At 43.5% G+C, this 23,362-nt stretch overlaps 1 protein-coding gene and 1 long non-coding RNA gene across 4 annotated transcripts in view; one reads left to right on the top strand and one right to left on the bottom strand.

Moving 5' to 3' along the window:
- Positions 1 to 294: 294 nt before the first annotated feature.
- On the bottom strand, positions 295 to 23,239 carry LOC309653454. The gene is made up of 3 exons (XR_014259180.1): positions 23,142 to 23,239; positions 6,857 to 6,936; positions 295 to 683 (listed from the first exon to the last, which is right to left on the bottom strand). It is a non-coding gene; the product is annotated as an uncharacterized lncRNA (long non-coding RNA).
- Positions 22,229 to 23,362, top strand: part of PNPLA4 (patatin like domain 4, phospholipase and triacylglycerol lipase) — a 110,305-nt gene continuing 109,171 nt past the window's right edge. Inside the window, exon 1 of one of the 3 annotated variants that reach the window (XM_082448148.1) lies at positions 22,229 to 23,269. In XM_082448148.1, coding sequence (XP_082304274.1) covers positions 23,248 to 23,269 — 22 coding nt within the window. In that variant the 5' untranslated portion in view covers positions 22,229 to 23,247. The remainder of the gene's footprint in view (positions 23,270 to 23,362) is intronic. The other 2 variants (XM_082448140.1, XM_082448141.1) reach the window with 2 other exon arrangements.

The following is a 23,362-nucleotide window of genomic DNA, read 5'->3' as shown; positions in this document are numbered from 1 at the left end:
ACTATGAATTGTAAAGGTGTAGAACCTGGCATGGTTATAAAACTTCCCTAGTCCCACGATAACTGCATAACTTTATCAACCTGTGCATTAACCTGGTACATCGACAACACTGCTTTTGATTAGTAAGCAAAGCTGGTGTCTTGGGGCCATCTGATGCTTGATGGATAGGCACAACTCAACTCAGACAGGTGGTTTATGTTCCCTTGAATGCACACAGGAACATCAGTAGCTGCTTGGTATTATAAAAAGCACCTCTCTGTTCAGGAGTCCAACTCCATATACAGCTTTTTTTTTTTTTTGCCATGTAGGTGATGCAATGCTCAGAAACCGATACCTTTAGGTAAGAAAAACACATTGAAAGCCTAACGGACTCAGGAAGGCTCAGAGTTCTCTCCTTTTGGGGGTGACAACTGAGCTGTCGCAGATAAGCATTCTAAGCAGGTGACAAGGGACTTAGCAATTAACGTTCATTGTTATGAGTGCAGTGATTTTCACCCAGGTAATGAGGCAGAATTTTCTAGGACTTCTTAAAAGCGTTTCATCAGGTCATCCTTGGTTGGTCTCATAATCCCACTATTCCAGAAATTGTATCATGAAGCTCTGGACATTTCCGTGTTGTAAGACATCCCGCACTGATCGGATTAACTCAGAATGGACCCTGATGAGCACGACTGCTCCAGCATCTGTAGTAGAGAGGCGTCAAAACATACTGATTAACTTGAGCAAAACCAGATTGTGATAAGCTCTCCCTACCTCCCTCGTTCTTCCAAGCAGGTAGAGTAGGGAGTCGATTCTCTCCAAATACTGAATGAGTTTAAGCTCCTTATTCAGAGGAAATGTCTGGTTTCCACGATGTTTCATTCTGTATTTTCATTTCAGCATGAATATCGCAGCTTACCATGTGTCCTCTCCAAGTGAAACGGAGCAGGACCCTATGGTCCCTTCCCCACCATGTCCTCAGCCTGCCTTTTGTCTGTGGAAACACTTTAGCCAAAGAATAAGTTTAATCAGAGAAGTAAGAAAATGCAGAAGCAAAGGAAAACAGTCAAAGGAGACCAAATAATAATAATTTAGTCATTAGGCAAAGTCAAGGACCTTTTAGTTCCTCCTCAAGGGCTACAGATCATATTCTGAGCCACATCCTGTGAGCTGTCTTATAGATACTGAAAACCCCACCAGGTAGAAGAAGTTAAGTCCATGATGACCAGACTGTAGCCATGACATATAAACTGCCACAATTCCGAGAACTGGCCTCAAAGAAATGGAAACAAACCGACCCTGGAACTGGAGATTAACTGTACTTAAAACAGTCAAGAGGACGCTGGTCAGACCACCGATGACCAATTTCAAGATGACGGTCAGAGCTGACCGTGCTGTTTCTACGTGCAGCCCCCTCCCTCCGCCTATAAAAGCTCTTGCCCACTGATTGTCGGGGGGGGGGGGGTGCCGAGTCAGCTTTTGGACAGAAGTCCACCCTCCTCCCCAGCTGCCAGCATCCAAAATAAAGCAAACTTTCCTTTCCATCAACCTGGCCTCTTTATTGGCTTCTGAGTGGTAAGCAGCCGGACCCCACTTTCGGTTACACAAGGACACAATTCTTGATTGATACTCAAGCTCCTTTTCGTTCTGTGGTCAGTTATTAATTCACTCCGGGTTCTCTGTATGTCCAATATGTGTTCATTTCTTTGCTAAGTGTTGGCGATGCAAAGACAAGCACGCCACGGTTTCTGCTCTCCAGTCTAGCAGGGGAGAAAGACTTGCAAACAAGTAATTCCGGTACAATGTGCTATGAATCCTGATAAAGGAACGTGTGTGGTGCACTCAGAATACAGAGCAGGGACAGCCAGCATGTCTTGGGAGAATCTGGAAAGAGAACTGGAAGCCACTAAGTGTCTCTTTTGATTGACCCCCTTCCTCAGACAATGTCTGGGGAAATTTGCTAACCTTTCTTTTTCAAACTAGGTAATAATAACAGTATGAACTTCTTGGACTCTAAATCCTAACAGTAGGAGTTATGCTTTTCTTTTTTGAGTAACAGGGGCCCACTGTTTGCCAAGGAGCCATTTGGGACAGCCAAGCACATTTCCAACATCAGGAGTGAGACCACTGCAATTTTGAAATCAAGGAAAGCGTCAGTATATTTTGCAAAGGGTTTTTCTGAGACTCGTAAATGAAGGAACCTCTAATACATCAAAATCAGTCTCTGACTTTCACCTACAATATACGACAAACAAAACTGAATACTCCAGCCTCCTGGACGACGCATTGGCTCTTCAGGGTACCGTACGATCCCTGGATTCCTCAAGGAGGTAAAGCCATCAATGCTGGGTAATAAGAACATCTACCATCCTTGGTTTCTCTCTGATGGATGTCAATGGAAACATTCCACTTTCCGAGAGCTGCACTTCTGACTGAGTCATCCCAGAACAATAATTCCAATGATGAGGAGACATGCTTACTATTGTCACAGAAACATGCCCACATCCATGGATTCATATGTGTACTGAACACAGACTTCCAGCAAAGCCAGACTACTGGCTGAGAAGTACCTTAGTTATTCTGGGGCATGTATATCCTAGGTTATGCGGACCTTAATGCCAAAATCAGATTTGACATTGGCTGAGAAAGTCTCAACCAAGAAGACAGCGCCAAGGCCTGTCAGAGCAACTACAGGTCAGATCTCTTGGGCAACGTCAAATTTCCTTTTGGACAGAGGTCTCATAAATGTCGTCATCAGGCATGTCATATCCAGCAGGGTCCACGTTGCCCTGCATGCTGTTAAGAGAACTAGTACTGAGACAGCTGATAAAGCTGTTGATCTGTTTTCTTTATTTTTTTATAAATTTATTTATTTATTTATTTTAAAATTTTTGGCCGTGTTGGGTCTTCATTGCTGTGCGCAGGCTTTCTCTAGTTGCAGAGAGCAGGGACTACTCTTCGTTGCGGTGCACGTGCTTTCATTGCGGTGGCTTCTCTTGTCGCGGAGCGCGGGCTCTAGGTGCGCGGGCTTCAGTAGTTGTGGCTCGCGGGCTCTAGAGCACAGGCTCAGTAGTTGTGGCGCACAGGCTTAGTTGCTCCACGGCACGTGGGATCTTCCCAGACCAGGGCTCAAACCCGTGTCCCCTGCATTGGCAGGCGGATTCTTAACCACTGAACCACCATGGAAGTCTCTCTGTTTTCTAAATTTAATTTCCTAAGTAACAGTTGCTAGCATTCATGAGAAGGTGCTTTCAGGAACCGAAACAGTGATGACATGTTCCCTGCATAAATGAATCAGATGAGATGATGAGACCTCGGTATTGCAAAACTTAGGTGGGTCATGTGGAAACACAGCATAGTTCTATTTTTTTTTTAATTAATTTATTTATTTTTGGCTGCATTGGGTCTTCGTTACTGTGCGCAGGCTTTCTCTAGTTGTGGCGAGCAGGGGCTACTCTTTGTTGCAGTGCGCGGGCTTCTCATTGCGGTGGCTTCTCTTGTTGCGGAGCACGGGCTAGGCACGCGGGCTTCAGTAGTTGTGGCACACGGGCTTCAGTAGTTGTGGCTCACGGGCTCTAGAGCGCAGGCTCAGTAGTTGTGGCACACGGGCTTAGTTGCTCCGCGGCATGTGGGATCTTCCCAGAGCAGGGATCGAACCCGTGCCCCTGCATTGGCAGGCGGATTCTTAACCACTGCGCCACCAGGGAAGTCCGGATAGTTCTATTTTAAAGAGTTCTTATTATCATAGCAAAACTAAGAAATTCTCTCAGCTTAAGAATGTCAAGAAGCATCCTGCTTACTTACATGGTGTCCAACACGACTGCAAAGCAATCCCTGAAAGCCCAAGGTGGGCATTATACTCAGTTCCCTTTAGAAGGAAAACAGCCTCCCAAAGCCTCAGTTCCTTATCAGCAGGAGATGGTATAATTTATCATCCAAACCAGGACACATGAGAGGGAAAGGGGGTGGGCTTATCAGCTGGGTCAATGGGCAACAGGTGTCAGCTGCAACTGTCCTGGGTAAACAAAAAGTTACCCCAGTTGTCAGAAACAAGCTTGTTGGTTCCGTTCAGTCATTTTTGCCCCTGGCTACACATTAGAATCATCTTCGGAGAAAACACACATACACAAGCATACACCTATACCTACATATGCATACACATGTTTACATGCACAAATACATATGCATATGCATATACATATACTGAGATGTCTAAGCCCTACTCCAGACCAATTAAACAAGATTTCTAAAAATGGAGTGAATCTTGGGCATCGACAATTTTTAAAAGCTCCCCCAAGTGATACAAATAAGCAGCTGGGCTGAGAACCACTGAACTGGACACTCTCCAAAGCTTTTCCAGATCTCAAATTCTGGGAGTATAATTCCTGAGAATGAAGTTCCCACCCTTGCTATGGTCAAACTTTTAGTCTCCTTTCTAGAATACAGAATATTTCATACCAGTAAGATAATAACCAACACGTATTTAAGAAGAGTTTATACTTTACAAACCACTTTCTCAACATCATCTTTTTTTTCCCCCTCACATTAACTCCATGAGAAAGTCAGGTTGGTTATTATTATTATTGACTTTCTACAGGTGAGGAAATTGAGGTTTCAAAGATCAAATACACAGGTACCAGGCATCTTATACAAGAAGCATAGGGAATAATCATGCCCACATCTTGATTAGAAACGGCAGCAGACAGGAGCAGGTGCCTGGGATTCCTGCCACACGGGTCTGAACTCCACTTCTATGATTTATTAGCTTGATAAGCTGGGGCAAGGTATTTAACCTCTGCAAATATCATCTCTAAAATTAAAATAATACCAGTACTCTTGCTCCGTAGCGCTGTGGTAAGTACTGCATAAGATTTTACATGGCAGACCTTAGCCCCATGTGGAGGAAACAGTAACAACTGTATCGTTGTTGTTCTTGTTACTGTTACTCCTCTTCCTCTTCACCCTCCTTTTACTGCTATAATTATTGCTATTACTACTACTACTGCTAGAACTAATAATAATCATCCCGGCTGTAGGCAGAGTCAACGGCCCTGCAAAGAGACAACCTTAATCACAGTAAAACCCTTTGAGCTCATCTTTACCCTCTTCCCACGTACTCTGCCCCCAAACCAAAAGGAAACATGAATATTCTTCAGATGAGACACTCTGTGAAATCAGACACCCCCAGCCAGGTAACAGTGTTGAACTCTGGAAGTCTTTGGTGTATACAGCAAACCATCAGACCCTAGAAAGATGCTCAGCTGGATTTAGAAACCGGGGTGAGAGCAGCCTTGGAGATGTGCTACGCAAATGTGTCTCCGAGGAAGAACCTATTGGGCTGGCCAGAAAGTTCGTTTGGGGTCTTCTGTAACATCTTACAGAAGACGCCTAACGAACTTTTTGGCCAACCCAATATTTATCAGCCCCGTGGGGTCTGTTCCCATGTTTAGATGGAAGCCCCACACTTTGGGGGGAAGCCCCCAGCTTCCCCATTGGTGGAGTATGGTCATCAGTATGAGGGTCTGGCCATTTCTGCCCAGTGCCTCGCTACGCGAGGGCCATCTTTGCACTGGAGCTGCCGCTGGACCAGGAATGCAACCTGCGGTTCTTCGTCCTCCATCCCCCCTTTCACAGTATCCGATTACACTGTGACGTAGACTTTCTGGTGAAAAATAACACAAAGCACCCCCATACACGTCAAACAACCCTGTCAAGGATGGTGGGGTGGTACCCTACACAACTGAGAAACAATGAAAACAATACAAAATGTTTTGTTCCAAAATTGTATTATTTCATGACTTTCTAAGAGTTTATTTGGGAAGCTCTATGGAGTTATAAAATGTGTCTGACTTGTCTCTCTTTCTGATGAAGTGCCTACAACATGAGGCTTAAAAAAAAGTGATTACGGATCATGTGCTATTCATGTCATCTTTGTTTTGCAAATTAAATTTGTTATGCCACATTAGCTCAAAGATATGAATATTTTAATAATGCCAGATCTATAAATGGCAAGAAAAATGAATTAGAATTTTAAAATGCATTCAGTTCCAAGGAATTGGATTTCTTGAGGATATATTTTTCACCTAGAGAGAAAAGGTATTCTAAATTACTGTGTTTCCATTTTAACCATTTAATTTCATTCTCATTTTGCTAATTCATATTTTTCAACATAATGAAAACATTAAAAACAAGCAAAAGCTAAATGGTAAACTATTTTAAAATATTAGTTGGACCTAGTAATCTAAATATTCTTAATATTAATATTATTATGGTTAAGGATAATAATAATAAAATAGTTACAATGTGACAAAAGGTATTCTATACTCTGCATGTGTTAATCCATTTGGCTTCAGAAACATTTTACATTTTAAGTATAACCATTATCTTCTTGTACATACTGACAAACATTTTATAGGTTATTTGATCTGGTAAATTAAATATTTTTAATGTTAATATAGTTAGGGTTGAAGATAATAATTATGCAATAGTTAAACAGTTCTTACTATGTAACAACCAAAATTCTAGGCTCCTTACATATATTAACTCATTTAGCCTCATACACATTCTATAATTTAGGTGTAATCATTATCCATGATGTATGAATTAAGGAACTGAAAAACAGAGAGGTTAAGTAACCTCCCCAAGGTCACACAGCTATATGTGGTACACCCTGGATTTGAACCAAACAGTCTGCATGAACCAGGAAAACAAATGCCGACTTACCTTAAGCCACATCAATTAAACTTTCAGTCTGTGAGTGTGTCTGTATGTAAATGCACATGCAAACTGAGTAATTTTAAATCAAACTGATTTGACTTCAACAAATGCATCTGAATTTTAAAATCCAAATGAGTATGGTCTTTGTCAAAGTACTCACCCTGGATATCCGAGGCATGTTCAGTGTGCTCTGGCAGCCGCCTCTCTTGTTCAAATGAGTCTCACCTCGCAGAAGAGCTCCTGCAAGTGATGAAATGAATCAGCAAGATCCACAAGAAAAGCCAGCTCAGCACTCAGACCTGTCTGGTTCTAGGCCAGAACTAGAATTTTCCAGTTGTGCATCAATCATTTTGTCAGACCTCTTGCATAGTCAATTATCAGTAAATAGTCATTAAGTACCTACTGTATGCCGTTCCCTCAGCTAAATCCGAGCTTTTAAAAGGTAAGTATGACTCTACTGAACTAGCAGTATTCACAGAAAAAGAATCCAATTTATATCAAATATTTATCATTTGCCCCTCTACGGGACAGTCAATAAAATACCCTAAACTTTTGAAGACGATTCCAAAAAAAAGAGCTCCCTGCCTTTTCTGTGGCTATGATGCAGTCCTGATAATGCACTTTTTTCCAGTTTTACTGAGATAGAATTGACATACAGCACTGTGTAAGTTTTAAGATGTAGAACATAATGATCTGACTTACACACATCATGAAATGATGACCACAATATGTGTAGTGAAGCTCCATCATCTCATAGAGATACATTAAAGAAAGAGAAAAAATATGTATTTTTTCCTTGTGATGAGAACTCAGGATCTATTCTCTTAAGAATTCCATATATAATGTGCAGCAGTGTTAATTATCTTTATTATGTTGTACATTACATGCCTATCACTTATCTTAGGACTGCAAGTTTGTACCTTTCCACTGCCTTCATCTCATTCCCCCTCTTGCCACCCCCCATCTCATAATCACAAATCTGATTTTTTTTTTTTTTTTTGCAAGTTAAGTTTTATTTGGGGCGAAATGAGGACTGCATCCCAGGAGACAGTGTTTCAGATAGCTCTGAGAAACTGCTCCGAAGAGGCAAGGGGGGAGCCAGGTTATATAGGAGTTTTGCAACAAAAGGGCAGGTAGTCTGAATGTCATAAGATTATTGTTAATTAAAGGAAAACCAGGTATCTCAAGTTAAAGAATTTAGGGCTTTTCCATGTATGGGAAGATGCAAGAGTCTGGGCTCACTGAAATCCTTCCTTTGATATGCACCTCAGCTATCTGGGGCCAGTATCCTGTGTTTTCATATCCTGAGTTTCCTCAGGGCTCACCGCGGGGAGTGGCTGCAGTCTGATGGCTGCTAGATAGCAGGTATTCTTTCCTTCCTGAGTTCCCTCAGGGCTCACCCGCTCACCTGGCTGCAATCACTGATGACTGTGACATCCTTTGTTTACTGATATGGCAGGAAATATCCGATTTCTCAAATCATCCTCTTGGTCAGGAATTCGAACAATACTTGGGAGACATTTCATGACCAAATTTAGTCCCATGGTGCTGGGAGGCTCTTCCCAGATCAGGAGAAAACTCTTGTTGATATGCCACTCCAGGTGCTAATTTCCGGATTTGGCCCTGTTGATAATTAAAGATTCTCTGGATCCTCTGTCTAATTACGATCCAGGAGACATTTTCCCTTGTTGCTTCTTCCCATACCTAGAATCACACTATTACAATTATTTTATGTTATAAATGTGAGAAGTTTTACTGAGGGCCTGGTTACACACTGGGTACTGTGAGAGACAACAATCTTATAAAACAGACAGGATATAAGCAATGCAGCTAGTAACACTGACAAAGCCATAGTGCAGCAGGGAGACACAAAGCGCAAACAATTTGGAAACAAAGAACAAATTAAAACACTGATTAGTGTAACTAGTTGTAATCCAGTTGCAATAAACCATCAAGTCCACAGGAGAGCCAGCTGGAGAAGCCAAATTCTGGCAGGTCTGAACTCTTTTTCTATGAGTCTGTTTGTTTGTTCTTGAAGTATAATTGACCTTCAACACTATGCTAGTTCCTGTTACACAGTGCGGTGATTTGATATTTCTATACATTTCAAAATGATCACCATGATTAGTCTGGTTACCATCTGTCACCACACGAAGATATTATACAGTTATTGACTCTCTGATGAATGCACTTTTGAACTCTTTACCCGTACTCTGAAATTCCATTGGCAGGATACAGCTCAGGAGTCATGCTGTTTTTTAACATGTGACCTGACCCCAGGGACGGGGTTAGGCAGGATTCCACATCACTGGTGCCACCTTAATTTAACGCTTACACTCCTGTCTTGCAATGGCTGGTGTCATCTTTTCTCCCTCATTAGACTGTAGCCTACCTGCCTCATTCATTATTATATCCACGGGTCTGTGAAAATGCCAACACACAGAGCACTCACAGGTGATACTGCTGAAAAAATACATTCATAGATTAAGGAGACAGTTAATAACCTCTTAACAAGACTGTGTGGAATAAAACACTTACTTCAAAGTATGAATTCTGATGGGTGTGTTAAAAAATCTATCCTATTACTTTATAGACGGCCTTGCTCTTCGTGCATTTAATACTTCTAGCACTGACACCCATGGCATGTCGTAATTTATAAATTTATTAAGACGCAAGTTCAGACAGCATTGTTAAAGCTGTTGGGAAGACATCATTTAGGTGGTGAAAAAGCCTAGCAAATCAAACATCGATATCTAATATAATCTTTCTTCTCTTTATGTCATTCACAAGTGGACACTATTATGCATTAAAATGATGTTCACAAGTCTAGGTTATTGATAAGATGTCTGGAAGCAAGATATGAAAACAGGAGTCTTACATACGTTTAATATTAGGTCACTGACTGTATAATCAATTAAGTTATTGGCAGTTACTGGGTTAGATTATCTCATATTGATGGCTTTTTATATAATGCTTCGTACTAAGTTTGAGATAGAAATCTCTAGAAAGTAAATTATACATTACATTTACCTATGTGTGTTGGGAATATACACCATACATATTAATTTTACATGGGTAGTCATTATTTTGTTTCTCTAAATTTGTATTTGTATTCTCTAAATTTTCTATGAAGAATGTTTCTTTAGAAATAAGACAAATATTTTATTTCTTAAAAAACTAAATTCTTGGGCTTCCTTGGTGGCGCAGTGGTTAAGAATCTGCCTGCCAATGCAGGGGACATGGGTTCGAGCCCTGCTCTGGGAAGATCCCACATGCCGCGGAGCAACTAAGCCCGCGAGCCACAACTACTGAGCCCATGTGTCACAACTACTGAAGCCCACACGCCTAGAGCCTGTGCTCTGCAACAAGAGAAGCCACCGCAATGAGAAGCCCGTGCACTGCAATGGAGAGTAGCCCCCGCTCGCCGCAACTAGAGAAAGCCCACGCCCAGCAACGAAGACCCAACACAGCCAAAAATAAATAAATAAAATAAATAAATTAAAAAAAAAAAAACTAAACTCTTATAGGAGTAGAAATAACTCACACTTCTTTTGTGAAATAATGATTCCCCCTTGAGTGTGTGTGTGTATATCCATATACAAACATAGTTCAAAAGCATATTTTCATGACCTAGAAGTTATATTAGCAATAGCTCTAATTATGAGAGCTCTTTAATAGGAAATTATACCAGTTAATATAGAAATTATACTTATTTTTAAAATTTAGTTTTCTTCACTAAAACAAATGAGTTCATAAAGTGGACTCAATAAAGTAATGGCTATTTAGAACCTCAATGAACATTTTAGATACAAATAAACATAGGAACAGTCTAAACAAGTAACATACTCTATAGCCATTTGACTTTTATTCAGGACAGAACCTAATTCATCTACCTTTGAAATCAATCAGTACTCTATAAAGGTGAAGGAGGCAAGAGATGAGAGGGACAAAAATGACCATATTAATCTCAGCTTTCTTTTTTTTTTTTAACATCTTTATTGGAGTATAATTGCTCTACAATGGTGTGTTAGTTTCTGCTGTATAACAAAGTGAATCAGTTATACATATACATATGTCCCTGCATCTCTTCCCTCTTGCATCTTCTTCTTTCGAATGTTTACATATCTGATTTTATATCGGGATTTCAGTCATGTCTCAAGGAAGGCACACAGAACAGGCGTTCTCTCTGCAGGTGATGTGGGGAATGGTAAAGCACAGGCAGCTGGGTCTGAAAGCTGACTGCCTTCTCTCTGCAGGTGATGTGGGCAATGATAAAGCACAGGCAGGGGAGAGCCCGCTGGTTTCTAACTGGACTAGGGCCATGTTAAAGTGAGACCTCCCTGGCTCTCCCAACCCTGGGAATTGGGGCTTCTCTCTGCCGTTACATCCTTCTGGGATCTGCAGTGTCCCACTCGCATCAGCCAGCAGGGGGCAGCCTGGAGACAGTCATAGAAAACAATAAACACGGACCTTGTGGGGAAACCTATTTTCACATATGGGTCAGTTCCATCTGGCATTACGTTTGTGGGATTTTGTACATCATCTTGCAGGACGCAGGCCCACTCTTCTGAAAGTCACTCAGTAACTAAAGGCAAACATTTCTGAGAATCTGCTGTGCTTAATTGCTATCCCTTTTATCGAGTTCCTTGGACAAAATCAAGGATCAGAAGTTGTCTCCACACTTTGAGAGCAGCCAATGGATAACCAGGGGGAAGGGAAAGTATAAGACAGTGATAACAGTCTCTCAACAGTGTGCACTAAGACAACCCCCGTTTACTACTTTCCAGTAAAACAGTTAAGGGTACAGCTTTGCCCTCTGACGAACCTGGGTTTCTTTCCTTTGCTCCCTTCTATTTGGCCAGGTAATCTGGGAAAAGTGCCTTAGCGTGTGTGAGGCCACTTCCTCTACCTGCTTCAGAGCATTGATTGTGGAGATGGCGATGAGGAACATAACACAATTAGCAAAAGCTCTGGCACACAGTATGGGCTCTGTAACTATTAATTATGATTATTCTTCATGCACAGGACATTTAATCCAGTGCAAAGGTGCAGCAGAAAGTGTCAGGAGTATCTGTCCAGCCCACGAGCCTCCGGGCCTTGGCACCCATTCCTCGCCATTCCTCATTTCTTGGACCAGGGATGGATCCTGATACACATTTGGCCAATCATATATTCTCTCTACCGGACATGCAGCCTAGAAGGAAAGGGAGGCTATTCTTTGTGCCGTTTGGCTGAACTGAGGGGCTCCCACGTTTGGTCACGTGCACCTTGAGAAGCAGAGAGAGCAGATCTCCTGAGAGGAAGGGAAATAAAAGAGATGCTGCATTAGAATCCACAAGACCCTGGCAATCCACACTTGCAGCAACATGGATGGACCTAGAGATTGTCATACTGAGTGAAGTAAGTCAGACAGAGAAAGACAAATACCCTATGATATCGCTTATATGTGGAATCTAAAGAAACGGTACAAATGAACCTATTTACAAAACAGAACTTGAGTCACAGATGTAGAAAACAAACTTATGGTTACCAGCGGGGAAGGGGGGGGTAGGGATAAATTGGAAGACTGGGATTGACATATACACACTACTTTATATAAAACAGATAACTAATAAGAATCTACAGTATAGTGCATGGAACTCTACTCAATACTCTGTAATGATCTACATGGGAAAAGAATCTAAAGAAGAGTGTATATATGTATATGTATAACTGATTCACATCGCTGTACACCTGAAACTAACACAACATTGTAAATCAACTATACTCCAATAAAAAAATTTTTTAATTAAAATGTTAAAAAAAAAAAAAGACCCTGGCAATCCAAAGCAGAAGCATGGTTTCTGCAAGCTTTCCCCTTTTTAGTGCCCATCCCCTCTAGACTTCCATTGGTCCTTGGGTTCTGTATTCTAACAAAAATTTTCTTTATCCACATATGATGATTTTTGTTTTTTTCTCTCAGCAACCAAGGGAGTCTTAACCAAGGCAACGAATCTCAAAACAGAGAATTTTTTTAAAGAGCTCATTATTTTATAAGTAGAACCCAATAATCAAGACAGACTCATTTCAGGTGCAACAGAAAATTTCTTTTCTCCCCTTTTCCTCCAAGATAATATCTGGGTATACAGGAGAGTATTTCTGAGCAGGGCCAGCTAGACAGGCCCCATGCTCAGAAGGCTCTCACACCTGGTTTACTGCTCTGCTGTCACCATCTTGAAATTCTTAATAATTTTACCTCTGAGCTTGCGTTTTACAAGTGAAGTCCGATGGGACAGTAAAGCGTACACACGAATGAGCAGAGCGGATGCATGCGATGTGCATTTCTGCTTTCCCTTGCCACCGCTCTCTTGCATAGGGCCTGCGGTGCCCATGAACAGGCGCGGAATTCCAGTGGACCCGCAACGTGTGGGAGACACCCAGTCTCACAGCCAGCACAAGGTAAGCACGCCACACCCAGCACTGAGCCGGCAGGGGTGCTGCCAGCCTCAGGAGGGCACGTTATTCATCCCCACCAGAACTTCCTACAGATGCAGAAAGAAGGCACAAGGGTACTAAAAAACACAAACGACCAAGACAGAACCTTATTACTCCCTTTCTCCCTGAGGTCACTTCCCTGTATTGGCCAATTTCTTAACCTGGAAGTGATGACATAGAAGAAAAGTGAAAGAGTAACTCTAGTTGTTTTCCTTGCAGTCCGTGCACATTGGTCAGGTGGAGAATGACCAATGTGGACTGGTCAACAGGCTGTGCAGAATCTTCTAGACCCCCTGATGACCAGGCTGAGGCTTATTTTAGCACTGGCTTTCTATGTGGCCACCTCCGTCGCCCAAACCTGCAACATGGCTCTGGTGTCATGGTGGCCAAATTGAGAACTTCTCAAGAACGGTGGTCCTCAGCCCTGGCTACACCTTAGATTCACCTGGGAGCTGTGTCTTCCTAATGATAATATTGATGTCCGGGCTCCATCCTACACTCATCAAAAGGAGCAGAATTAAGACACTGTACTGGTGTACCACAGTTCCCAAGGCTATGTCTGCAGAAACAGGCATGGCGTTCATTGTCTACAAACACCATCCCAACATACAAACATGAGAAGTGGGGGATTAGCACACTGATTTTCTACCTCAACACCCCTCCTTCCCTCACTCAGCTGTGCCAGGGGGTGGGATGGGTTTTCCCCCTTTGGTTAGGCAGGGACTTGCCCTAAATCGTAACCTGAGTCCCCTTCATCCATAGGTAGCCAATCCAAATCAATAGTCCTCGTGCCATCACAGCACCTGACGTGGAGGCCCTAGGCAAAGAGGCTGCACCAAAGCTTTGGGCATGAAGAGTGCCGCCTCGTGTGAACAAACAGAGAAGGGAAGAGACCCCCAAGCCTAAGACGCGAGAACGCCCATGTTTAACGGTTTGCTGCAGGACGAGCCTCTACAGATCCTGGGGTGACGGTGCAGCTGGACAGGATCACTGCTGCCTTCACTTATCAGTGTCTTTATGACAACGATCGCTGTGAACGCCCCGTGAGCGGACATCTGCTTTTGAACACTGGCACTGGGGGGAGAGTAGAGCAAAGCAGTCAAGGAATGAATCCTGGCTGAGCCAACGATCAAGCGTGCGACCTCGAGAAAGTCACTTTGTCTCTTTGCGCCTCATTCAGCCATCGTCACCATGTGAGCGCCACTGTCGGTCGCCCCACAGCGTTCTTAGGGACGTTGAATGTGCGTTGGTGCGGGCAAGGCCCCTGGAGGAGACAGACAGCAAAGACCACGCAAGTGCGCGTTCAACAAGCAGCAGCAAATGCAAATTTGGCGTTGCTCCACGCCTTTGAGCACAGAAATAGAAACCAAATAAAAAGCACGCCGAGAGAGCCTTTGCGCTGCGGAAAGTATCACAGACACTTGCCACGCTAACATAGAAAGTACAGAAAAAAAAAAAAATAAGGCATAAGTCAAATGTCAAGAAAAACGTGTAACTAAAGGAAATGCCTATGATTTCAACGATTACGCGTCAACATCGGATGAAAATACACCTTGGGTGGGTGGCCCATACAAGTGGGGTCACTGAAATGAAGTCTACATGGTTACGAGATCCTTCTCACTCAATATTAAGCAAAAATGTTATTTTAGTTTCTTTGCTAACTGAAGGAAATTAACCTTTACACTTGTCTGTGTTCACAGAATGCTGAATTGAAGCTAACTTATATTTTAAATATTATCTTGTGAATGCTTCCGTACCCTACAGAATCCAAATTTTTTCTATAATACAACTGGGAAAATGGGGTCATGTTGGTGATGAGCTGATTTCCTAAAATTTGGAGTATATGAAAAAAGTAAACTAAAAATAAAATTTGGAGTATACGTGCATGAAAAAGCAGGAAAATTAAATTTCAGAATTACAAAGACCTTTTGGAGACCCTTGACCTTACAATTTTACTTTTACAGCTGCTTTTTAAGTGCAATGTGGCCATGCAGCTACTCCAAGGACTCTGTTAAGAAAAGTTCACTTTCTGAAAATGGCCCTTCAAAGCACGCCAAGAGTGCAGTCCTGCTCCCTCAAGGTGAGAGAGTGAATAAAATATGGGAAAGAAAGTCTGGTGCTTAAAATGACAGCTTAAATAGGGCTCTCTGGCTTCCATGTGGGAATTTAGAAATACAAAACTAATGTTAGGCTGGAGGTAGACTTCCCCAAGCAAGGAATGCTGTTGAAATGACTTTGAACTTGCCATCTCTTTTATTCACAGAGAATGAATTTTGTGTGTTCATTATTTTAAATATCTCTGCCTACTGGGAAATAGCACAGTTCATCAGAACTTGGGATTCTTTTTTCCCCCAGGAAAAACTGAATCAGTCCATACGATTCAACAAATACGTCTCCATAACACTACCACATTCTAACAGTCACTACTCTGCCGCTAGTTTTCTGAGAATGCAAGCCCTAACAGAAGATTCTGAAATTACAGCTGTCTTTTCCATGTCAGCCTGGGTCCTTTCAAAATTTCACTTTGACCTCCATTTCAGACTTCTAACCCATTTTACCCATTCGTTTTGTAGCTTTGTGAATAGGGAATGTATCTGTGTATAGTTTGCTATAACACATCACTTTTGCCTTAGAAATTCTGTGAAGATGTTGTAAAGAATGATTTTGAAAGTTTATGTTAGCAGTATATTTCTTATGGTTTTAAAATCAAATATGAAATACATTAGTGGACACTCACCAAATGGTGAGTCTACTCTTTTCCCAAATGCTCAGAAGGAAGGGATGATGGGAGGACGTCTGAGATCACTTCCCGCTCTACAAAATGCTTTTGGTAGAAGGGCATTATTACTGTCACAGCTGTTAAAAACAAACATTTATTTAGCATCTACTTCTCTGACCCTATGTGTAGGATAAGATCCTTGGTAGCGCTCCAAGAACCACAGCTCCCTACATGGAAATTTATCACAGGGAAATATGTGCATCCATTTACAACGATTTGGTGAGCAACAGTCTTGTACCATCTCTAACATCCAAAATAGCTCATATAATTCAAAAAAGGCAAACAAAACTATTGATTAATTCAACGGTGAACATTTATGCCAAGCAGCATGTACTGTTCATCTAAACATACCTAAAATCGCAACCAACTTTTCAGTGCCCCAAACATCACAGTCGTGTTCTTATTTGTTTGGGGAAATATTCGCCAGATGAATACGTATCACGAAGTTTTATATATCAAAAAGACTAAATTTCCCTGTCTTATGTAGAGATGATAGCTGCATTTTTGCTTGTTTAACTCAACAAATATTTATCAGGTACTGCAGTGGATGTTGTTGGTTTAGGCCTGCCCAGCTGACTCCATCTGGACTTGGCAATGCTTCCCCTCATTCTGTCCATCGTCTGCAGGACTCGCTCTCCCGTTCATGGGCTCACATCACTGTATCACCATTTGCTGTTCACGCTGACCCTTCCAGGGACACGCATGCGACAAAAATAGAACGAGCAGGAGTCTTTTTCTAAGTTTGAGAGGTGGGTAGTGGAAGAACTTTTCCGCTGATATGCTGAGAGTCTGTGAGGCTGCCAGCAGCCTCCTGGGGATGTCCGGACTGCAGAATGAAACTAAGATGAGAAAAACAGGAAATGGCACAAGGGTGGCCTTCCAGCACCCCTGCATGCTTGATCCAGCCATCTCCACAGTTAGTCCTACCTCTAAACCTCCCCATATTTGATATTTGTCCATTTTGGCCGTGCTGGGTCTTAGCTGCGGCACTCGGGATCTTCGTTGCGGTATGTGCAGCATGCGAACTCTTAGTTGCGGCATGTAAGTGGGATCTAGTTCCCCGACCAGGGATCGAACCCAGTCCCCCTGCACTGGGAGCATAGAGTCTTAACCACTGGACCACGAGGGAAGTCCCTAAACCTCCCGATATTTGAACTAGCACATTCTTTTTGCTTAAGCCAGTTAGATATCTGAAACATATAAGCTAAAGATTCCCAACTCTTATAAACATTTAGCTACCTTCTAGATGCCGGCAAAAACCAAGAAATAGGGACTTCCCTGGTGGCCCAGTGGTTAAGAATCCGCCTGCCAATGCAGGGGGCACGGGTTCGAGCCCTGGTCCGGGAAGATTCCATATGCCGTGGAGCAACTAAGCCCGTGCGCCACAACTACGGAGCCTGCGCTCTAGACCCCGTGAGCCACAACTACCGAGCCCGCGAGCCACAACTACTGAAGCCCGCGCGCCTAGAGCCCGTGCTCCGCAACAAGAGAAGCCACCGCAATGAGAAGCCCGCACACCACAACAAAGAGTAGCCCCCGCTCGCAGCAACTAGAGAAGGACCTCGCACGCAGCAAGGAAGACCCAACGCAGCCATAAACAAACAAATAAATAAATAAATAAAATCCAAGAAGTACACGACGGTCCCTGCTCCAAATCAACTCTGAACACAGAAGGCGGAGGCAACCGCATTTCTAACCAAAATGAAAGGTGGTAACTACTACCGCAATGTCTCAAGCATGGTAACAAAGAGAAGGGTGTGGTTAACATTGACAGAAGGTGTTTGAATTTAATCCAAAAGGACATACTGAGACAAAAGAGTTTTTTAGGCCCAGAAGAATAAGTAAAACTTAAGAGTAGAAAAATGTGAAAGTACATTCCAGTAAGAAAAAACAGTGAACTAAAACTGGACAGTTTATCTAAGATTTTTTTTTTTTAATTTTCTAATGCCTACTCCAGTCCTTGTCATATATTAGACACTAAAGTTTATTTAAAGAGTGAACAAAGGCATGAATACAATTGATTAGATACATGATTTATCTGGAGTTAGGACCCTGGTCAATGACATGACCCCCTTTTATAACACTGTTCCTAATGGAAATTATGTTCTCTTTACAATAACCTACTTTATGACACAGCTTCCAGGAAAAGGAGTAACCCGAGTGACCTACTGCTGTAATTGATAAATGTAGAAAGGGTAGCCTGAGTTAATTGCTTTTTTTTTTCTTTTCCAGATGCAAACAAGTTTCCTAAATGCTATAAATTTATACATCACATTTATTAAACACTTTTACCACTTTTTAGTAAAATTATAAATGCCTAAATATGAAGACCAATTACAAATTCTGACCAAAGAAAGGACTGAAGGAATAACAAGTTTCTGAGACCCGTCAAGGGCCAAAGAGCACAATCCTGGGCACATAATAAGGACTTACTAGCTCACTAATTCATTTCTGAACCACCGTAGGGGAGGAAGGTCCGTGAGCACCGTTGTAACAGTTATATGAGACAAGGGGTACAAACGACTGGCATGGAATGGGCCCTCAAAAGGCATAATAATTATTAATAATAAGCTTCCAGCAAGTAGGAGTAGATGCAAAAACAAAATACACCAGAATTCTTATTTTCTCCCTTTGAAATGAGGTGATTAGATGATTGGATGTTTTGGCAATTAGGCTGTTTCTTTTGACGACAGCATCAGTAATGATGAGATCCTGTACTCCAAATTAAAACAGAGTAGTATTTTGGTGAATTTGATGAAGCATACGGCACCGAAGCTGACACTCTGTTTATCACTCAGCGCTATCACCTGTTTGACACTGATATTATTTCCCCAATAATCCCCTCCACTGGAGGATAATTATCTGAAGGGTAACGAGAAGGACTATTCCCAACCATCTGTACAAACTGTGGACCACAAGCAGCCAGGTCAAGGGCAGAGCTGTTTAGCAACAAAGAAAACAGGGCAGAGAGAATACAGATTTTCTTTTATTGGGCTTTTAAAAAATATTTAGGACCCTGTCAGGCATTTGATATCCCACTCCCACCATCACTTCACAACACCGACACCTGGCTACCAAAGATCTAAACCCCTTTTGTATAAAAGATATCTCTTAAGTATGAACATTTTGAAAGCTTCTCCGCTCTATCTCACACTTATGCAGAATATCAGCTGCAAGCACTGTAATTAAGTAATTCTAATACAATTACAGAAACACTCAGAAACTCTACCTTGATCTCTCAGTTCAGTGTATATTATATTTGGAACCTTTCACATATTAAATTAAAACAAAGCTTATACATAAAGGTTACATTTTTTAATGTTTTTTCTAATAGATATAGCTTGATATTTAGTTTCTATGCCATGTTAAGATGATCTATAGTGTACACTTTCAGATGTCTCCAATCCCAAGTAAATTACACTTCTTAAGGACGCCTAGTTTTGAATTGTTTTCAAATGTCACCAGTCTGGTTACATACATACATTTGCATATATATGTACATATATAACAGAAAATATATTACATATGTAATTCATATACTTTTTGAAAAAAGTATTCTTCCATTCAGAAAAGAGTCACCCAAGGGACTTCCCTGGTGGTCCAGTGGTTAAGACTCCATGCTCCCAATGCAGGGGGCACAGGTTTGATCGCTGGTCTGGGAACTGAGATTCCGCATGCTGCACAGTGCGGCCAAAAAATAAAATGAAAAAATAAATAAATAAACATAATCACCAAAGTACCATCACAGCTCTATGCGAGAAAAGAGTCACCCAGTTTTACTTCAAGTAGTTGGTTCTTCTAGCGTGTTTCTAACAGAGAGAAAACAGGTGCAATGGAAAAGGCACTTACATTAGTGAGATCTGTTTAGCTTGCAAGATTTAGAAACTCGGTTCTAACTCACTTAAGAAAACGAAGAGCAAAGGGCGGGTGCGGTGTGGGAGTGAGCCAGGGATGGTCGCAGTTGCATCCCCAGGCTCAAGAAATGCCATCACACCTACTAGGCCAGCTCCTCTCCCTTTCTCAGCCCCGACTCCCTCTAAACTGCCTTTATTCCCGGGCTGCCCGTCCACACGGTGGCCTCCGCTGACGACCGACGCCTCCTTAGAGAAAACAACCACCTGTGGGAAGGGATGGGGCCTCCTCTGCGGGTTCACGTGGGATGCCCTACTCCACGACTGCAGAACTGCCTTGCTCAGAATTCTACGGTGGTCTCAAAACAAGGGAATGCTTCAACAAGACACAGAGCGCGTGGTGACCCGAGGCATCACCTTGAGGCCCCTGTGGCAAAGGGCGCTGCTGTGTGTGCCAACGGTGTGGCCACAATCCCCTGAAATTAAAGGCTGTGCATCTAATCTTTAAAGTGCATCGAGTTCAGCGTGCAGGGCTCTGGGAGGGGGTGACAGGGGTGAGGAGTTCGTACACGGAGGGAGGGTACGGGTGTCTCGGGGAACGATGGCATGTGCCCCACAGAGCTGTTCTCCTGTGCTAAGATGCCAAGGTTGGAAAATAAATGCCACCGCATGGACAGTAGACTGGAACACGAGATTACACTCAGACACTTTGCGATAAGGCTCAGTCCTTGGGGCAGAGGTGTGGCAAGAATCCCTTATCCCTCCCTGATCCCGTACCTTTCTCTCTTTAGGAGAATACATGATCAAATCTTGCGGGAGGAAGCTGGGGGTGTGGAAAGCCTTGGGCACCTTGTGTCTGTGCCAGCTGCTCTCGTAGGTACCTCCCAGAGCTAAGGGTTTGCTACCCCCCAGCTCAGTGTGGACATGCACAGCACCTGTGTGTGGCTCTGTACGAGCACATGATCACGCCTCTGCAATTAACACATCGACTGTCTCCCTACCCTCTAGGCTCTCGATGAGGCAGAACTGTATTCCTGTCAACTTCGTGTGCCCTGAACCAGCACTATGTTTGTTACACAATGGATACTTAAATGTTCGATAAATGGCTAGAAAAAAAACCAGTTCAAAACTAAACTACGGGGCTTCCCTGGTGGCGCAGTGGTTAAGAATCCGCCTGTCAATGCAGGGGGCACGGAATCGAGCCCCGGTCCGGGAAGATCCCACGTGCCACGAGGCAACTAAGCCCGTGAGCCACAACGACTGAGCCTGCACTCTAGACCCCGTGAGCCACAACTACCGAGCCCGCGAGCCACAACTACTGAAGCCCGCACGCCTAGAGCCCATGCTCCACAAGAGAAGCCACCGCAATGAGAAGCCCGTGCACCGCAACGAAGACCCAATGCAGCTAAAAATAAATAAATAAATTTATTTTAAAAAAAACCAACTAAATTACTAAGGAAAATAGAGGCAAAACCAGGCAAAAGATTTTCTGAAAAATGTCCTGAAAAGGCAATTAAATTACTATATACTCACATCACAAGAGTAACTTACTTAAATCCAACAATCACAACAAATATTTATTAACCACACACTATGTGCCAAGTGCCATGCATGGCGCTGAGATTATAAAGACAAACGTGAATGAATGTGATATTCTTCCTTACCTTAGGAAACGGAACCTTTTAATTAGTTGCATGTGGGTATGACATGGGGTAGAAGGGAGAAAAGAGGAGAGAATTTTTTTAAAAAAGGTTTAAATTGTTAAGAATTACATCATGGAGCTTTGTGGACACTTTTCCTGTGACCCTTAAATTTGGCGGGATCTCACTCACCGGCAGGGGTGGTAATGACCGCTGATCTCCTCTTTCCTTTAAGCAAAGGATCCCAAGGCCGCGGTGTGCATCCTGGTTGCCCCAGCGACAAATTTCTCACCCGTCTTCTGAATCAACCTGCTGCCAGTGTCCCAAAGCAGGAAATAGGTGGCCCTGCCACCACTGCAAATTCTGGCTCTGTGGACCTTGTCTCTCCTTACATTTTCGATGCCACCACACCACTTTAAACCAGACCACCCCAGGAGTTAGACCGGCGCTTTGCAAACTTTAGTGTGCAGAGCAATGCCTGGGGATTCTGTTAAAATACAGACTCTGCTTCAGGAGATCTGAGGCCTGGGATTCTTCCTTTCCAGTAAGTTTCCTGGAAGATGCTCCCTTGGGAAGACCACACCCTACCGGAGAGTTAGAAGGCAATGGAAGGACGCAAGAATGAACAGCTTGTCCTTCTATATTTCCTGGATATACACACACTTGCCCTTCCCGTCACGAAATTCGAATGCTGGTGAAGAATTCAGAGTAATGCAGTTGTGCTATGCATAGGCATTAGGGTGTCTGCAAGATCAGCTGTCTCAGAAGTCTACTTACAATAAACACGAGATCTCTTCATTAGTCATGACATCCAGGGTTCTTGCTTACAGAAAGTGTTGTGGGCCAGAGCCCAGGTCACAAGCACCCCAAATGAGGGAGAAAGAAAAAAGTCCAAGGTAAAGGCCATCTGGGGAGCTCCCACCCACTCCCTCTCCTGCTTAAGGTAGAGACACTTGCGTTTTTCGGATTCTCTTCTGTACTTCAGTGAGAGTTAATCTGTCCTTAAACAAGGGGGCCTGGAGAACCTTGAACCGGAAACTCTGCAATTCCTTAAGGCTTGCTTGTTAGGATTAGATAAGGAAGACGTTGTTGAGGGAGAGAAGGAATTGTCAGTCCTTTGAATCCGGGCGGGAATGCGAGCCGAGCGGGCCGCCTTAGAAAGCTGCTTCTCAGATCTACCCAGAGCCAGTGGTGCTACCAGACGACAGACGCCGGTCTGCTGAAGCCCTGCTAGGCAGCATGAACCTTACGATTTAGCACCAACTCGGATTTTACCGTCCCATTTTGCAGAGAAGTCACCTGGGAAGCTCAGAGAGGTCACATAACCCACCCAAGGCCACACAGCTTAAGGCGGGCTAAGGATCTGAACGCTGCCCAAAGCCATAGTGCGGCCTTTGCAACAATGCTTAAGGAAACATCAGAGGGAGGCTTCCAACAGCTGCGGGGCATTCAATCCCAAGGTGGCCCCTAGGCCCCGCCCTTACAGGGACAGCTGGACCGCCCCGAGGGGGAGGGGGAGGGAAACCACTTCCGGACAACAGCCGCCAAGGCCAAGCACTTCCGGTACACAGCAAACGAGGGTCGTTCGGGTCAGCCGACTTGCAGGTGAGGGCCGGCCCGCAGGCGGCGCATAGGGACGAAAATGCATCCCGAGGTATCCGAAGACGGTATGACTCGAGACGAGAAAGTCTTATCCCTTACCCGCGCTAGGGGACACCAAGGTCAAGCGGCCGAGCGCGCGCCGCCATGTTGAGTCCAGCGGTTTAAGTGGAGCAGGCGGAGCCTCGCGGACGCCCGCGTCGGCGCGATGACGTCACAGGCCCGCGCGGGTAGGCCGGCCTCAATCCCTTGTGCGGAAGCTTCCTGGGCGGGCGTGGTGCGGCCCTGATAGGCGGGGCCGGGTTGAGTGACGGCCCTGCCCC

The sequence above is a fragment of the Balaenoptera physalus genome, assembly GCF_965194825.1.
Source record: "Balaenoptera physalus genome assembly, chromosome: Y".
NCBI classification, from domain to species: Eukaryota; Metazoa; Chordata; class Mammalia; order Artiodactyla; family Balaenopteridae; genus Balaenoptera; species Balaenoptera physalus.
Note: the sequence above shows the minus strand (reverse complement) of the source record. Positions and strands in the feature narration are given on the sequence as shown.